The sequence below is a fragment of the Phoca vitulina genome, unplaced genomic scaffold (assembly GCF_004348235.1).
Source record: "Phoca vitulina isolate PV1807 unplaced genomic scaffold, GSC_HSeal_1.0 scaffold37, whole genome shotgun sequence".
Taxonomy (NCBI): domain Eukaryota; kingdom Metazoa; phylum Chordata; class Mammalia; order Carnivora; family Phocidae; genus Phoca; species Phoca vitulina.
This window is the reverse complement of record NW_022589740.1, coordinates 107,865-122,910: the sequence shown is the minus strand read 5'-3', so window position 1 is coordinate 122,910 and position 15,046 is coordinate 107,865. Positions and strand designations below refer to the sequence as shown.

At 47.8% G+C, this 15,046-nt stretch overlaps 1 protein-coding gene across 8 annotated transcripts in view; it reads left to right on the top strand.

Moving 5' to 3' along the window:
• The window catches only part of CDK20 (cyclin dependent kinase 20), a 56,154-nt gene that overhangs the window by 16,349 nt on the left and 24,759 nt on the right, over positions 1–15,046 (top strand). For all 8 annotated transcript variants that reach the window (XM_032427449.1, XM_032427453.1, XM_032427447.1 and 5 more), the window contains 3 exons: positions 2,766–2,929; positions 3,341–3,459; positions 7,085–7,294. In XM_032427449.1, the coding sequence (XP_032283340.1) occupies positions 2,766–2,929; positions 3,341–3,459; positions 7,085–7,294 (493 nt within the window). The remainder of the gene's footprint in view (positions 1–2,765; positions 2,930–3,340; positions 3,460–7,084; positions 7,295–15,046) is intronic.

Here is a 15,046-nt window from a genome sequence, read left to right as displayed (position 1 = left end):
GGGGGGGGGCGCAGGGGTTCAGATTTCCAGAACTCCACATTATTTAAAATGTTCAGTTTTCAACAAGTTATGAGTCATGCAAAGAAATAAGAAAAGTATAGCTTATACACAGGAAATAAAGCAAACAACAGAAACTTTGAGAAAGCCCAGGCATTGGACTTACTGGGTAAAGAATTTAAATTAGCTATTTTCATTATGTTCAAACAACTACAGGAAACCATGTGCAAAGAACTAAAGGGAAGGAGGACAGTGTCTCATCCAATAGATAATATCAGTAAAGAATATTTATAAAAATAAATAGAAATTATAGAGTAGAAAATTCAAATTAAAAACTCAGGATTTGAGCACAGAAGATAGAATTGGTGAATTTGAAGATAAGCCAAGGGAGATTATCCAGTCTGAAGAATAGAATGAATATGAAGAAGGAAGAAAAATCAACAGTGCCTAAGAGACCTGTGGGACACCATCAAGCATGCCAGCATTGCATAACAGGAGTCCCAGAATGAGAGGGGAAAGGGAGAAGGAATAAAATATTTAAAGAAATAAGGGCTGGGAACTTCCCAGATTTGATGAAGGATGTTAACTTACACATGCAAAAGCTCAATGAACTGCAAGTAGGATAAACTCAAAGAGTTCCACACCACCAGTGTCGTCTTAGTGCAGTAGGCAGCACGTCAGTCTCACAAAGAGTTCCACATCAGAACACATTGTAGGGACACCTGGCTGGCTCAGTGGGTAGAGCATGCAACTCTTGATCTTGGGGTCATGAGTTCAAGCCCCACATTGGGTGTAGAGATTACTTAAATAAAATATTTAAAAAGACACATTGTAATCAAACTTGAAAGCTGAAGATAGAGAATCTTGAAAGCAGCAAGAGAGAAGCAACTCATCATGTACAAGGAAACCCTGATGATGTTTAACAGTTGATTTCTCATTAAAAAACATGGAACACAGAAGGTAGTGGGATGACATTGGAAGTGTTGAAAGAAAAGATTATTAGAGTTGAATGTCTAGAAAAATAAAGGAGAAAATGAAGACCTTTTAAGATTAGCAAAAGCTGAGAGGGTTTGTTGCTATACACTTGCCCTGCAAGAAACCCTAAGGGAGTCTTTCAGTTTGAAATGAAAGGATGTTAGGTAGTAAGTTGAATCTACATGAAAATAAAGAACACTAGTGATGTTACTTTATAGGCATATATAAAAGGCAGTATAAATGTATTTATTTCTAAGTCTGTTTTTCTCTTTAATGATTTAAATGACAGCTGCATAAAACAATATAGTTGTCTGTTGATGCATATATAATGTATAAAACGTGATTTGTAGGTGTAGCGGCACAATTGGAGAGGGGCAGGAAACGGTGCTACATAGGAGCAAAGTTTTTGAATACTGTTGAAATTTAAGTTGATGTTAATCAAAACTAGATTAATCCCCAAGGCAACCATTAAGAACTCAAAAAATATGGTAGAAGAAATGACAAGGGAATTAGTACATTAGAAATTATTCAACACAAAAGAAGGCAGTAACAGAAGACTAGAGGGGAAAATGCTTAAAACCTAGAAATAAGTAGCAAGATGACATGTAAATCATGCCTTGTCATTAATTATGTGAAATGTATTAAGTGTACACTCCAATAAAGAGGCAGAGGTTGTCAGAAGGGATAAACAATATCCAACTTTCTGCTGTCTACAAGAGACATACTTTAGATTCAAAGACTTAGATAAGTTGAAATTTGAAGAATGGAAACAGATACACCATGCAAACAGTAACCAAAGGAAAGTTGGAATGGCCATGCTAATATCAGACAAAGTAGACTGTAAGACAAAAAGCATTACTAGAGACAAAGAAGGCTGTTTTATGATAAGTCAATCCATGAAGAAGATCTAAAAATTACAAATGCATACGCATCTAATGACAGCAGCAAAATACATGAAGGGCTGACAGAACTGAAAGGAGAAACAGACAATTCAGCAATAAGAGTTGGAGACTTCAAGAAATACTCTTTTTTTTTTTTTAAGATTTTATTTATTTGTCAGAGAGAGAGAGTGAGCACAAGCAGGGGGGCGACAGGCAGAGGGAGAAGCAGCCTCCCCGCTGAGCAAGGAGCCCGATGTGAGACTCGATCCCAGGACCCTGGGATCATGACCTGAGCTGAAGGCAGATGCTTAACTGACTGAGCCACTCAGGCATCCCAAGAAATACTCTTGAATTACCGAAGTAATTCGGTTGCATGACCGAAGCTGCATGCCCTTGGCCTTGGGTCAGTTAAAGCCCCGGTCATGTACAAGGGGTCAGGACCTACTTCACGGGGGTGTCAGGAAAAGTGGCGGAATACCCAAGAAGCACTGATGCCTGGTGGTGGTGAGCACTTGTTCAGTGTCATCTCATCATCATCCCCACTTTAACAGTGGAGGCAGTTGAGGCCTCAGTAGGCAGAGTGCATTGTACAAGCTACTAGATGGTAAAGCCAGGAATCAAAACTAGACCTGTGGACATCATAGTGCCTTCTTCTTTTTTTTTTAAAAGATTTTATTTATTTATTTATTTGAGAGAGAGAGAGAGAGAAACAGCATGAGAGGGAGAGGGTCAGAGGGAGAAGCAGGCTCCCCGCTGAGCTGGGAGCCCAATGTGGGACTCCATCCCAGGACTCTGGGATCATGACCTGAGCCGAAGGCAGTCGCTTAACCAACTGAGCCACCCAGGCACCCTCATAGTACCTTCTTCTAACGCCTGCCCTGTCCTGCCTGGGATCATGGGTCTGTGTTCCAGGCAGCTGTGTCTGAGACGCTGGTCATCATGTAAAGCCTCCCAGATGACCTTGGGCACACAAACATGGAAACAGTACTATCTCTGCCGATCTGAGCTGGAGTTCCGAATGGAATCTGGGCGGCCAGAGAAGGACTTCATCTGCAAAGCCATTGCTGGGCACAAAGGTATGGCTGCAAGCTTTCCTGCTGCTCACTTGTCCCGGTCGAGTGCCCTGGGATTTGGTGTTTAGCCAGTGAGTGGGAAGGGGCTGCTTGACGAGGACTCGCCCTGCTGGGTTCTGTATTTGGCTATGTCACTTGGTGCTCAGAGTAGCCCTGTGAAGAAGGAATTGTTATATTTATTTCAGAGTAGAGAGAAACAGAAAGCAAGAGAGTAGGGAGTATTGTGGCCACGTGGCTGGTGGGAGGGGGCAGTCCTGGGTGTGAAGCCCTATGGCCACAGCTGTCCCCTAAGGAGCGCCTGTGTGCTCCCAAGAGAGAGAGAGGAAGGAGTGTCCCGGTGGCCCTTCCTCAGTCTGCATGTCCACATCCCAGACGTACGGTGTGCATTCAGGGCCAGTCTCTGTTCTCTTCCAGGAGGCATAGACGAGCTGGCCTACATCTCAACCAACGAGTGCCGGTTTGATGGGCAGGAGAAGTCGGTGGTGTGCACCGTGTCCTCGGACAGCACAGTGCGTGCCTGGGACGTGCAGGAGGTGAGCCGGGTGGAGGGGCCAGGGTGCCACTCACAGGATCCTACTGAGGTTCTTCCCCTTCGCTAGCTCGTTCAGCCCCCGGGGGCAGCTTCCGGGTGGTGGGATCCCCATGGTATAGACCAGAACTCTGAGCTGCAAGAGGCCGGGTCGCACATGGAGCCAGATCTGCCCTTGACTCTGAGCGGCCTGCCTCGGGGAGGTGGGCGCCTGCGGCAGCAGCCACACAGCATCACCTGCCCCCGGTCCCGCGGTGTCCACGTTGGAGCTAGTGCCCAGTCCGGGGTGTTTTGCCCAAACAGTTGCCCCTTCTAGTTACCCCCATGTACCAGCTAAGTGTTGAGACTTTGATAACTGGTATTTCACACTTGGTTGTCACTATTGTTAAAAAGCTTTGCAGTCCATTTCCTCACTGATTCTCACCGCAGCTGAGCAAAGCATGCATTATTATCACCCTGATTTTATGGACGATCAGTCTGAGACGGAGAGGGAAGTGTCTCTGAGTCCTGAACCGTGTGGTTCCCTGTAAATCCAAGGGTTCTGCACACATAGAAACCAACCTCCTCTATAGGACTTTTTCCTGGAAACTACAGATTACCTCATGTTTTTGAAAGCCCTGGACAAGCAAAGGCACCTGTGGGTCCTTGCTACGTTAAGTGGGGAGCCTCCTCGTGTCGCCGTTGGCCAGCTCTGCTGGAAGTGCCCAGTTCGCGCAGAGAGCAGAGGGGGCTCCCCGGATTTCCCTGGCCGCTTTGAACAGGGCACCCTGGCTCTCAGCACACTGACCGAGACCTGGGCCTTCCTCGCTAGTGTGCGAGGGAAGCAGGCTGCTGGGAGCTGCGTCCTGCCACCCCCATGCCAGCCGTGGGGTCACTGCTCTGCCCAGACGTCACGTTAGAGTCTGGGAGAGAGTGGGTGTGTGCTGCGTTTGGTCACGTGGGGACACTTGAGAGGCCACCTGAGGCCATTGCTGGGCACAGAGGTGGTGATGGAGTCTTGAAAGTCCCAGCTGGGCTGCAGCCTAGGTTGTGAGGGGCCCAGGAGCCAGGGCAGGGGCTTGGAATGGGAGGAAGGGGCGCCGGGCGGGGGCACATGAGGGATGTGCTGTGGTTAGTTACAATTTATTTTGCTTTTGAATCATGAAAGTAAAACACCGTTGAGGGTTTTGGAAAAGTAGGACTAGGAGATATTTCATGAGCGAAAAAATTCTCCCCCTGCCTGCTCTCCTCAGCAGTTCTTCTCAGAGGCGACCACTGTTCAAGTCCTGTCCAATCTTCGTCTTCCTGGTGGCTATCGACTCATCCGTTTTTACATTAGTAGAGTCTGTTCCTCCATCCGCATGCTTCAGAGAGTCTGTGTTGTCTGCCTGCTTTGCAGAAACTTCTTCGTTACCAGGAGCCCGTTCTTATCCCCATGCTCTTTTTTGTTTAAAGGGTACAAAGTTGTTTGCATCATTTCTCTCTACTCCGTGGCCAAGTTTTCGGTTGTTGATGATAGTTTCCTCTTCTCATGCTTGGTTTTCCTCCTACAAGGCAGTATTTGAGGGTCATTTCACAGGAAGGTCCTGTGGTTCCTGGGGTGGGAGGCTGCCCGCCTTCCTGTGGCCTCTCTGTAGGACCTGCGTCGGCTGCGGACACCTGGCCACATGGGCTCAGGGTGGGGGGTCAGCGGAAGAAGACACGGTGCCTGGGAGACCCTACAGTTGCCCAGATGATCAGGTCTCGACTTGAACGGGGAGAGCACTTGGGTACAGGCTCGGCGGACGTTTCCCGTCAAGGGCCCTGTGGTCCCTAAGTAACCCCCAGCTCTGTGGGCTCGAGGCAGGAGCAGAAAGCAAACAGGAGAGTGGCCTGTTCTGACAGCTAGCAACGCATGCTGACATGTGAGGTGCACATATTTTCATGTGTTGTGAAATCGTCTTTTGATTTTTTTTTTTTTTTTTAAACTAAACTACAAATATGGGCAGTGGGCTGGGTTCGGCCGAAGGCCGTAATTTGCTGAGCTCCACTTCCGTGTGGTCTGGTTTGCCAGCATGAGCCTCTTTCAGAGTCCAGAGCCGCCTGCACACATCCTGCCTGGCTGCACAACCGTGGTACTCTCCACGAGCAAACCTCCCGTAGAAAACGAGCCCCCCTTTCCTCCTTCCACGTCCACACAGAGCAGTCTTCCTGTCCCCAAATAATTATCTGTATGGTTAGTAGTATTGTAATTGTGTAAGTGCTTTTCACACTGAGCTATGAGGCAAACTAACATTTGGCGTTTCCTAAAGTTAATAAATACTCCTTTTTTTTTTTTTTTAAAGATGTATTTATTCATTTTAGAGAAAGCATGTGCATGCGAGCAGGAGGGACAGAGAGGGAGAGAATCTCAGGCAGACTCCCCGCTGAGTGTGGAGCCCGATGTGGGGCTCGACCCCACGACCCATGAGATCACGACCTGAGCCGAAACCAGAAGTCAGACACTCAACTGACTGCACCACCCAGATGCCCCAATAAATCCTCCTTTTCAAAAATGATCTTAGTTTCCACTTAGAGTATTTAAGACCATGCTTTTGACTGGTTATATTGGTTTCTGGTCTGGCTTTCCATGCCACGTGTCATCCACTGTCCCTGGAGAATTCTAGGGTTTGAGTTCGTCTGTTTCTGGCATCAGAGTCCTGGTGCCACCACAGCCCACTTCCTTCTGCGGCAGGCGTGTTGCCCCCCAGTCACTGGTCAGCGTGTTTCTGTGCTCTGACCCCTGACCTCCGCTTCCACTCCGAAACCAGGAGGGAGTCTCACGCCTCCTTCAGTAACCCTGGTGAATGTGCTCTGTTCCCCGAGACTCCTTGCCATCCCTCCGCATCACCTTGCTGCTTGAGCAACAGAAATCAACTGAGAAAGGATCTCATAGAGGAATCCTGAGTATCTTGGTTGGAAAAAAAGATCCAGATCATGGTAAAATGAACACATGATAGAAAAAGGGTCATAATAACCCAGAATGGGAACGGAAGCCCAGGTGGTGCCTCTGGGAGACTGGGAATGGAATGTCACGGATAGTTCTCTGGTGTCCCGCCTTCAGGTGCCCTGAGCCCACCGGCACCGGCTCTTTCCCACCTGTTCCAGTTCTTACAGTCCTGGGAAAGACCATGGAATCACCCAGCTCGGGCCTTGGCTAGGGCCCCTCCCAGGAAAGGGGGTGTTTTAAGCAGGACAACACGGACATGCCACGTGAACTGTTCTCACCCACAAGCCTGAGTTAGCTAATCTGTAAAATGGGGCTGCCGGGGCCTGAGGGAGATGCTGCACATGTAAGTTCTTTGTATGCAGCCGTGTGGCCCAGGCCCCAGCTCCCTGCCCAGCCTGCCTTGGTGGAGCTGGGGGCAACCACTGTGTGCACACTGGCCGCCCCCCAGTGCAGTCCTGGTGGTGCCAGCGCTTGGGAATTTCCGTACACCCCCAGTTCCGCCACTGCTGTGCCCCGAAACACCGCTTCCGTGTCGTGCTCTGCACCACACTGTGGCTCCTGTGAGCGTGGGGTCTGTGCCTTTTCCACCCGTGCGCCCCCCGTGTGCACTAGGCGATGGTCATATGTTTATGAAATGAATGGCCCCCGTATAAGTTGTTATTTTCCTTTTGTCGTTGCCCAGGGCACAGAGATCTGGTCAAGCCCCCTGCAGCCCGCTGCTCTGGTGAATTTGGTGACCTACCCTCGGCTGCAGCTGGTCGTCACCGTGGACAAGCTGGGCCTGATCAAGGTGTGGAAAGCGGAGAATGGGAGGGAGTGGGCCTCCTTCTCCCTGCCTACATACTCATCTGCGTTGCAGGCCTGTGACCATCCAGAGGGCCCCTTCCTGCTGGTGAGTGACTGGCTCTTGGGAGTCTCTGCAGGTCCTAGCTGTCTCCCAGGGTCACGGACACTCTGTGCCGTGACCACTGTGATGGGTGGCGCCTGGAGCCGGGCACTCGATGTGGTAGGACAAGCTGTCATTCTGTGGCCCAGTACCCCAGCTCCTCCTCTCCAGCTCAGCTGCCTGCAGCAGCCTGTCTCCCTAGCCCCGTCTCTGCCCCTCCCGAGCCGTCACCGAGACTCAGCCACAGGCTGCCTGTGGGTTCAGTTCATGTGCCTCTGCTCTCCTGTCCCCTGAGCTTGCTGGCAGTCTCTCTCCTCCCTGCAATTCCTTCTCTGTCTGCATTCTTACCTTTCCTTACCTTGTTTCAAGTCCCAGCTAAGGCCCAACTCAGGAGAAACTGAGGCATGTTTGACAAACATGAGCACTTGCCCAGGACACCAAAAGCCTCTGTTACCAGAATGTCCATTTAGAAGTGACTCTGGGGCATTGGGAGGGTTTGGCCGGGAGAAACGAGGAAAGTGGGTGTAAGGTGGCAGGTGTGGGAAGTGGCTCTCAGATGGAGGCAGTGTCCCCACCTGTGGGGAAGGAGGCCTTGGAAAGGCTGGGCAGGCTGGCGTCCCGGGGATCAAGAGGAGCAGACGTCTGTGCGCACAGAACTGACTTGAAAGGAACTAAGCTTAGCAAACAAAATGAGTAACATCTGATGAAACATTTCACATAAACCATTGTGCAGCTGTTGAAGAAGACTTCCGAATAAGTGTAATTGGCATCCCCAGATCCATTTGAGAATCCATTGCGTAGATGAAGAGGCCACTGAGGTTCTCTCTGGGAGCGGTAGACCATGTGCTTCCCTTTCTTTGTCTGCGAAGGATAGTAAAGGTAGGAGGCGTACATCTGCTGGATAACCTCAGAGAGGAGAAAGAACAGAAATGTCTAGACCAAGATTCAGGAGATTTAGCCGGAATCAGATGGAGTTGCCGACACTGTGGCAACTTTGCCCTGGAGACCCTTCCCCCAAGGCAGCTGAGAGGCTGTAGGCCCTTGATGGCCCGGCTGAGGGAGCCGGTGAGGGCGGAGCCCTGGGCCTCCCCTTACACTGGGCGGGGTGTTGGGGGTTGCAGCCCGAAGTGGGATCTGCAGGTCCGCCGTGCTCCCCCTGGCTGCAGCCTGGCACCCCGGCCACCTGGGAGGAGTAAACGAGACTCCTTCCTGGGAAAGATAACGTCACCCAAGGCCGCATGTTATTTGTGCTTTGAAATGCAGTGTCCAGCACTCACTTAGAGCTAACTAGGCACGGGAGAGGTGAGAGAGTATGAGCTCAAGATACTGCAGTCCTTACACGCTAAAACCCCTGTGGTTGCCGTGTTTAGGGAGAGGGTTTCAGAACTCAAAGCTATGAAAAATGACGGAACCGATTTAGAAAAGAACCCAGTAGAAATTCCAGAATAGAAACACTGAGTACAAAGGTTAACTCAGGGAGTGGGTTTCATAGCAGGATGGACAGTGGAATCACACCGAGATGCGGGGTGGAGGGGAGCGTCTGGGGCTCTGGCAACATCCCATTTCCTAACTTGGGTGGCAGTGTGAATATTTGCTTTGTAATGATGCACTGAGCGTTGGGTTTGTGTTTTGTGCACTTTTCTGTATGGTGTTTTCTGGATCAGTGAAAAAGTTAAGAGGTTACCTGGAATGAAATGCAGATATTGAGTGAGGTAAATGGAAAGAGAGGGTACAAGATGTAGACCAGTCCTTCTCAGGCTTTAATGGCATGGGAACTACTGGGGATGTTGTTTAAATGTAGATTCCAATTCGTTGGGTCCCTGGGGATGCCTCGATTCTAACTTTTTTTTTTCTTCTGTGAGAGAGAGCACACAGCAGGGAGGGGGAGAGCGAGAGAGAATCTCAAGCAGACTCCCTGCTGAGTGTGGAGCCCGTCACGGGGCTCTGTCTCACGACCCTGAGATCATGACCTGAGCTGAAATCAAAAGTCAGACACTTAACCGAGTGAGCCACCCAGGCGCCCCTTGGATTCTGACGTTTTAAAAGCTGCCTGGTGGTATCGGTCCCGTCGGTCTTAGACGACACTTTGAGTGGCAAGGCCATAAAGGATCCATGGAAAAATTCTAGCATTTGGTATCAGGAGCAGGGGAGGGAGTGAATGGGTCAAAAGCAACATTTGAAGAGATAATGGCAGATATTTCTCCAAAATAGACTAAGGACATTGATCCATGGAATCAAGAAGGCCTACAAGCCCCAAGTGGGATAAACAAAACTGAATCTGCATACGGGCGCATCAGGGTGAACTGAGATTACCCGAGGACCAAGAAAGCCTCTCTGGTAGCAGCCAGGGGACGCAGACTCCCTTCAGGGTCTGACTTACTGCGGGCAACCGTGGATCTCAAGGATCATAGAATAGGGTCTTGAAAGAGAGAACTGCCAGCAGGAAATCCGTAACAGAAAGTGACCCCCAGGAGTGAAGGGGAGTGAAGGCATCTCAGGTAACATGGAGAATCCGTAACAGTCCCAGCACCGCTGAGAAGAACACGCGTGGGACACGAAGCGGAAGGCCGATGAGCAGCGCTGGGGACGAGGAGATCTGAGGGTCAACTATAAAACAGCAGGAACCGCGTCTTGTGGATTTTAAACTACGCGCAGAAGAGAAACAGAGGGCGTTAGCATTTACGTTAGGAGAAGGTTATGAGGAACTAAACAGTCCAGGATCCTTGAATTGTCTGGGACCATTTATGTACCGATGGGCAGTGACGTCTACAAGGAGGAACCTCTCCCCTAACTCCCAGAAGAGAAATGAAGGAGCATATAGCCTCAAAGTCCTAAGAGCAAAAGGGGCAGGATCAACCCTGACCCCAAATTTGGCTTGATTATCAAGAGTGATGAAGCCACATGACCACCAAGAGGGTATGAAGAGGTAATTTGTCACATAACCAGGCTTTCAGGACGGTGGCTCCCAGGAGGCGGGTCTGAACGGCTAAAGGCAGCAGCGGGGAGTGAGTGGCCTGCTCTTCCTGTGGTTGGGGTGGGATGGAGGGAGGGCCCCTGCGTGGGCCGGGTTTCTGTGGTTTGAATTCTCCACAGGTGGCCTTTATCCGCTTGTCCGGATGTGGAACGGAGGGTGGGATGGGCAGGCCGGAAAGCTGTCCGTCACCAAACATCAGAGACAGAGTCAGATTCCAATAAGCTTCCCTTCTGGTGACTTTGCTGTAATTCTGCCTTCAGGCTGATGGCTGAAATGTGCACGTTTTATGTCTTCGAGCTCGGACTTGTGTAAGCCAGCCAAACGTGTGGTGCTCTGGGGGGCCACCTGCTAAGGCTGGAACCCGAGGGCAAGTTCTCTTGTCTGGCTCATTCGGGACTCAGCGTTGTGTATTCGAGAAGTGAAGTAAGTGCCCGGTCATGTCGGTATATCTGGGTCTCCAAAGGGGATGGGGGTGTCCGATTGCCATTTATGTCTTGGGGGTTCTGGGAGGCAAGCCTTCCTGAGTCTTCACCAAGAGGGAGAATTTGGGATGAGAAGCTTTGTTTCTGGCCACGTGGCTGCAGCACCGGCAATGGCCCGAGAGCATCGGCGGGCGTCTGCGGCTGGTCCTTAGCGGGCGCTTCCAGGGCCGTTTGCGTCAACCGCGGGGTCCACCCTTGAGCAGGGACGTTCCAGTTGGCGGAGGGGCCACAGCAGTGGGCTCCACCATCTGTGATGGCAGCTTGGTACCTGTGTAGTGTGGGAACTCCTTTCCTGTTTGCTCAGAGGGTGCCCTTCTCCAGCGTCCTTGCACGTGGCAAGGGTCTGAGGACAACAGGAAGCTACTTCCTCCCACAGAGGGAAAGCCCACCATGTCGCTAGCCTGCCTGGATTCTGAAGATGCCATTTTTATCTCAGCAGGGAGGCTTCGGTGGCCGGGCAGAGGCTGCAAGGTGCGCCTCCACATCCCGAGGCTTAATGCCTACATGGGAAGTCCAGGGGCTCAGGACCTCTGAGCACCAACCTGAGCACAAGGGCCCAGACACCGCCGGCAGCCTTCACCCTAGTGGAGTGTTATGTGACCAGAGGACAGCAGGCTTTGCCAGAAGCACTCATTTTCTTGGGTGTTGCCCTGTAGGGGGATGGAGCAGGATCAGCCCCCTACCAAGATTGAGCTCAGATTTGGAGATTACTAGCTCTGTACGTGCACCAGTAGGGTATGGAATAGGATATCCTCTCCACACGCCCCCCACCCCCCAATTCACATCTACCCAGAGCCTCAGAATGTGACCTTATTTGGAAATGGTATCCTGTTAAGGATCTCAGGTAAAATCCTCCTGGATTTAGACTGGGCCCTCTGTCCAATGAGTGGTGTCCTCATAAGAGGAGAAAACACAGATATACACAGAAGGTCAGGTGCACACAGGGGCAGACAAGTCAAGGAAAGCTGTAGAGCCTTCAGAGGGAGAGGGCCCTGCTGGCACCTGATTCTGGGCTTCTAGCCTCTAAAATTGTGAAAGAATAAATTTTTAGTTTTTTAAGCCACCCAATTTGTTACTGCAGCCCTAAAAATTAATGTAAGACCCTAAAACAGAACACTTGGGGTACCTGGCTGGCTTAGTGGGTAGAGTGTGCAGCTCTTGATCTGAGGGTTGTAGGTTCGAGCCCCACATTGGGTGTAGAGATTACTTAAAAATAAAATCTTAAAAAAAAAAAACCAAAAACCCAGAACACTTAAGGAAGTTTGGAATGAAAAGGAGGGAAAATGATGCCCTGGAGATGCTAATAACTAAAAGCAAGCTGATAAGCTATTAACGTTAGACCAGAAAAAGTCATCACTAGATACTAGGGGGAACTTTGTAATAATAATTAGATTAGCCTCCAAGGAAGATAGAGCAAGGCTAAAATTGGCCTAAACACATATAGAACAAAATTTGTGGAATTTCAAGGAGAAATGGTCAAATCTACAAGCATTATGAGAAGTTTGTTACACAGCTAAAGGGAAATGATCTGGGTGGACCCACTGTGAGTGCTTTGAAGGCAGTGAGTTTTCTCTGGCTGATCGCAGGTCAGAGACTGGAGGCCTGGGGGGCACTCACGTGAACCCCCCACTGGCTGTCGTGTTGTGGGGGCCTGGGAACTGGGAACGCCCCACCACCCACCACAGGGGAAACCTCAGTTTTGCCTGCAGCCACAAGGGGCTGAGCTGCCAACAACCCCACTGGGCCTCCAGGTGAAAACCTGGCACCTCAGCTCAGCTTCATGTGACTTCTCTCACCCAGGGATTATTTGGAGACACTACATGTAGATCATTTAAAGTTAAATTATATGTGTGTGCAAGGTCAGCATTGAGGTTCATTTTTATTTACAAATGGGTTTCCAGATTTTGTAGGAAAGGCCATCCTTTCTTCACTGAATTACTTCAGCACCTTTGTCAGAATACCAACATGATGTGTGAGTCCATTTCCACTGTAAGGACAGACACAGGCTCTCGTGGGCTGTAGACTTGTAAGTCATGACCTCCAGCATTTTCTTATTTCAAAAATAGATGGATTTCTTTAAAAAACATTTTTTATGTTCAGTTAGCCAACATACAGTACATCGTGAGTTTCTGATGCAGTGTTCAACGATTCATCAGTTGCGTTTAACACCCAGTGCTCATCACAACACGCTTGCCAATTTCTTTAAAACTACCTACTGGAATTTTGATGACATTGAATCTATAGATTGATTTGGAGACAACTGACATCTAAAGATGTAGTCTTCTAAGCCACAGACATGGCAAATATGTCTCCATTTAGATGGGCCTTCACTTATTGTCTCTCAACAAAGTTTTATAGTTTTAAGTGAACTGGGCTTGCATATATTTTGTTAATTGTATATTATATATTTTAAATGTTACTGTTTGAAAATTTAATTTCTGATTTTTCATTGCTAGTATTTGGCATATACAGAAATGTGTAAATAATATATAAATGTGTATTTCTGTATTTATAAGGAAATTGCTATACATACTATACTAGCATACATAGAAGCTTCTTCTGTATAAATATACGTAAGAATACATTTGAATTTTGTATATTTACCTCATCTAGCAGCCTCGCTAAACTCACTAATTTTAGTAGTTTTTATTTTTTGGTAGACTGTAGAAAATTTTCATAGGTAGGTGAAGATTTCTTAGGACACAAAAAACACTAACTGTACAAGAAAGAAATAGATTATTGGACATCATCGAATTCAGAAATTTTGCATTTTGAAAGCATTGTTCAGCAAAAGAAAAGGCAAACCTTAGGCTGGAAGAAAATATTTGTAATAATGCAACCTCGTTTCAGGACTTTGTCCAGAGTATGTGAAGAGCTATTATCACTCAGTAGGTAAGAGACAGCCCAACTTTAAAATTAGGTGGAAGATTTGAATGCTTCACAGAAGAATATAGAGTGGTAGCCATTAGCACATAGAGAGAGAAGCTCCCACACCACCAGTCATCAGTGAAATGCAGTTTAGAACCATGGGGAGATATGGCGCCATATTGATCTGAAGAGCTGAAATTAAACACATGTTTACACAGATGTGACACAATTCTTCAGAGAATTGTTTGGCAGTTATTTTAATATTAAAAAACACTTAACCATATTATCCAGCAGTATTTCTTTTAGCTATTTACCAATGAGATATGAAAATCTTTACACAGAAAGATTGGTACACAAATGTTTGTAGGAGCTTTAGTAATAATAGCCACATTGGATACAACCCAAGTGCTTATCAACAGGTGGATTTATAAAAATGGTATGTGCATGCAGTGGAATACTGCTCAGCATGGAAAAGGAACAAGGCTATGGATCTGTGCAACAACATGCATGAACCTCAGAAACATGCCGAGCAAAAGAAGCGAGACACAACAGAGTATGTGTATATTATATGATTCCGTTTCTGGGAAATTCCAGTCTCAACAGAACAGATCTGCACTGTCAGCAGACCAGTGGTCCTTAGGGATGGAGGGGACTGTTGAGGGACACAGAAACTTTGGAGATGGTGCAGATGTTCTGGAACCGGATTATGGTTGTGATAATCTAGTAAGTCTGACTTCCCTACCTCTTATTTTTTCAAGTTTCCTTAGCTACTTTCATGTTTATTTTTCCATATGAACTTTGGAATCAAATTTTCTGTCTCCTGGAAAGAAAAGGGTATTTTCATTGATACCACGTTCAGTTTAAATACTAACATGGAGAAAATGGACATCTTCATGATGCCGAGTCAGTCTGTTCAAGAATAAGTGATGTATTTCCATTGGTTCAAGTTTGCTTTTTATGTCCTTCAGAAGTGATTTACGTTTTTCCTCAGATAAATTTTGCACGTTTCTTGTTAACGGTATTCCAAAGTATTTTATCATTTGTTGCTATTCCATTGATACGGGAAAGTATTTTCTGTTCCATTGTTTTCTAACTGGGTGTTGTTTGTTTAAATGAAAACTGTTGTTGTGTTTTATATTCTGTCAGCTTACTGAATTCTCTTATTTGCATTTATTTTATAACTGATTTTCTTAATTTTTTTAGGTAAACACTTTATCATCTATAGCTAGAGATATTTATTTTTTCAAGCCTTAGGCATCCAGTTGCTTTCTTTTCTCTGGCCAATACTTCCAGTACAGTATTAATCAGTGTGGCATTGGTGGCCATTTCTCCTTGTGGCTGACTGTGGTGGGATGACCTGGAGCTTCATTGGTGGGGGGTGGGGTGCTGGCTTCAGGAATGATGTTAATGAAAGATCCGTCAGTGACCATTTTA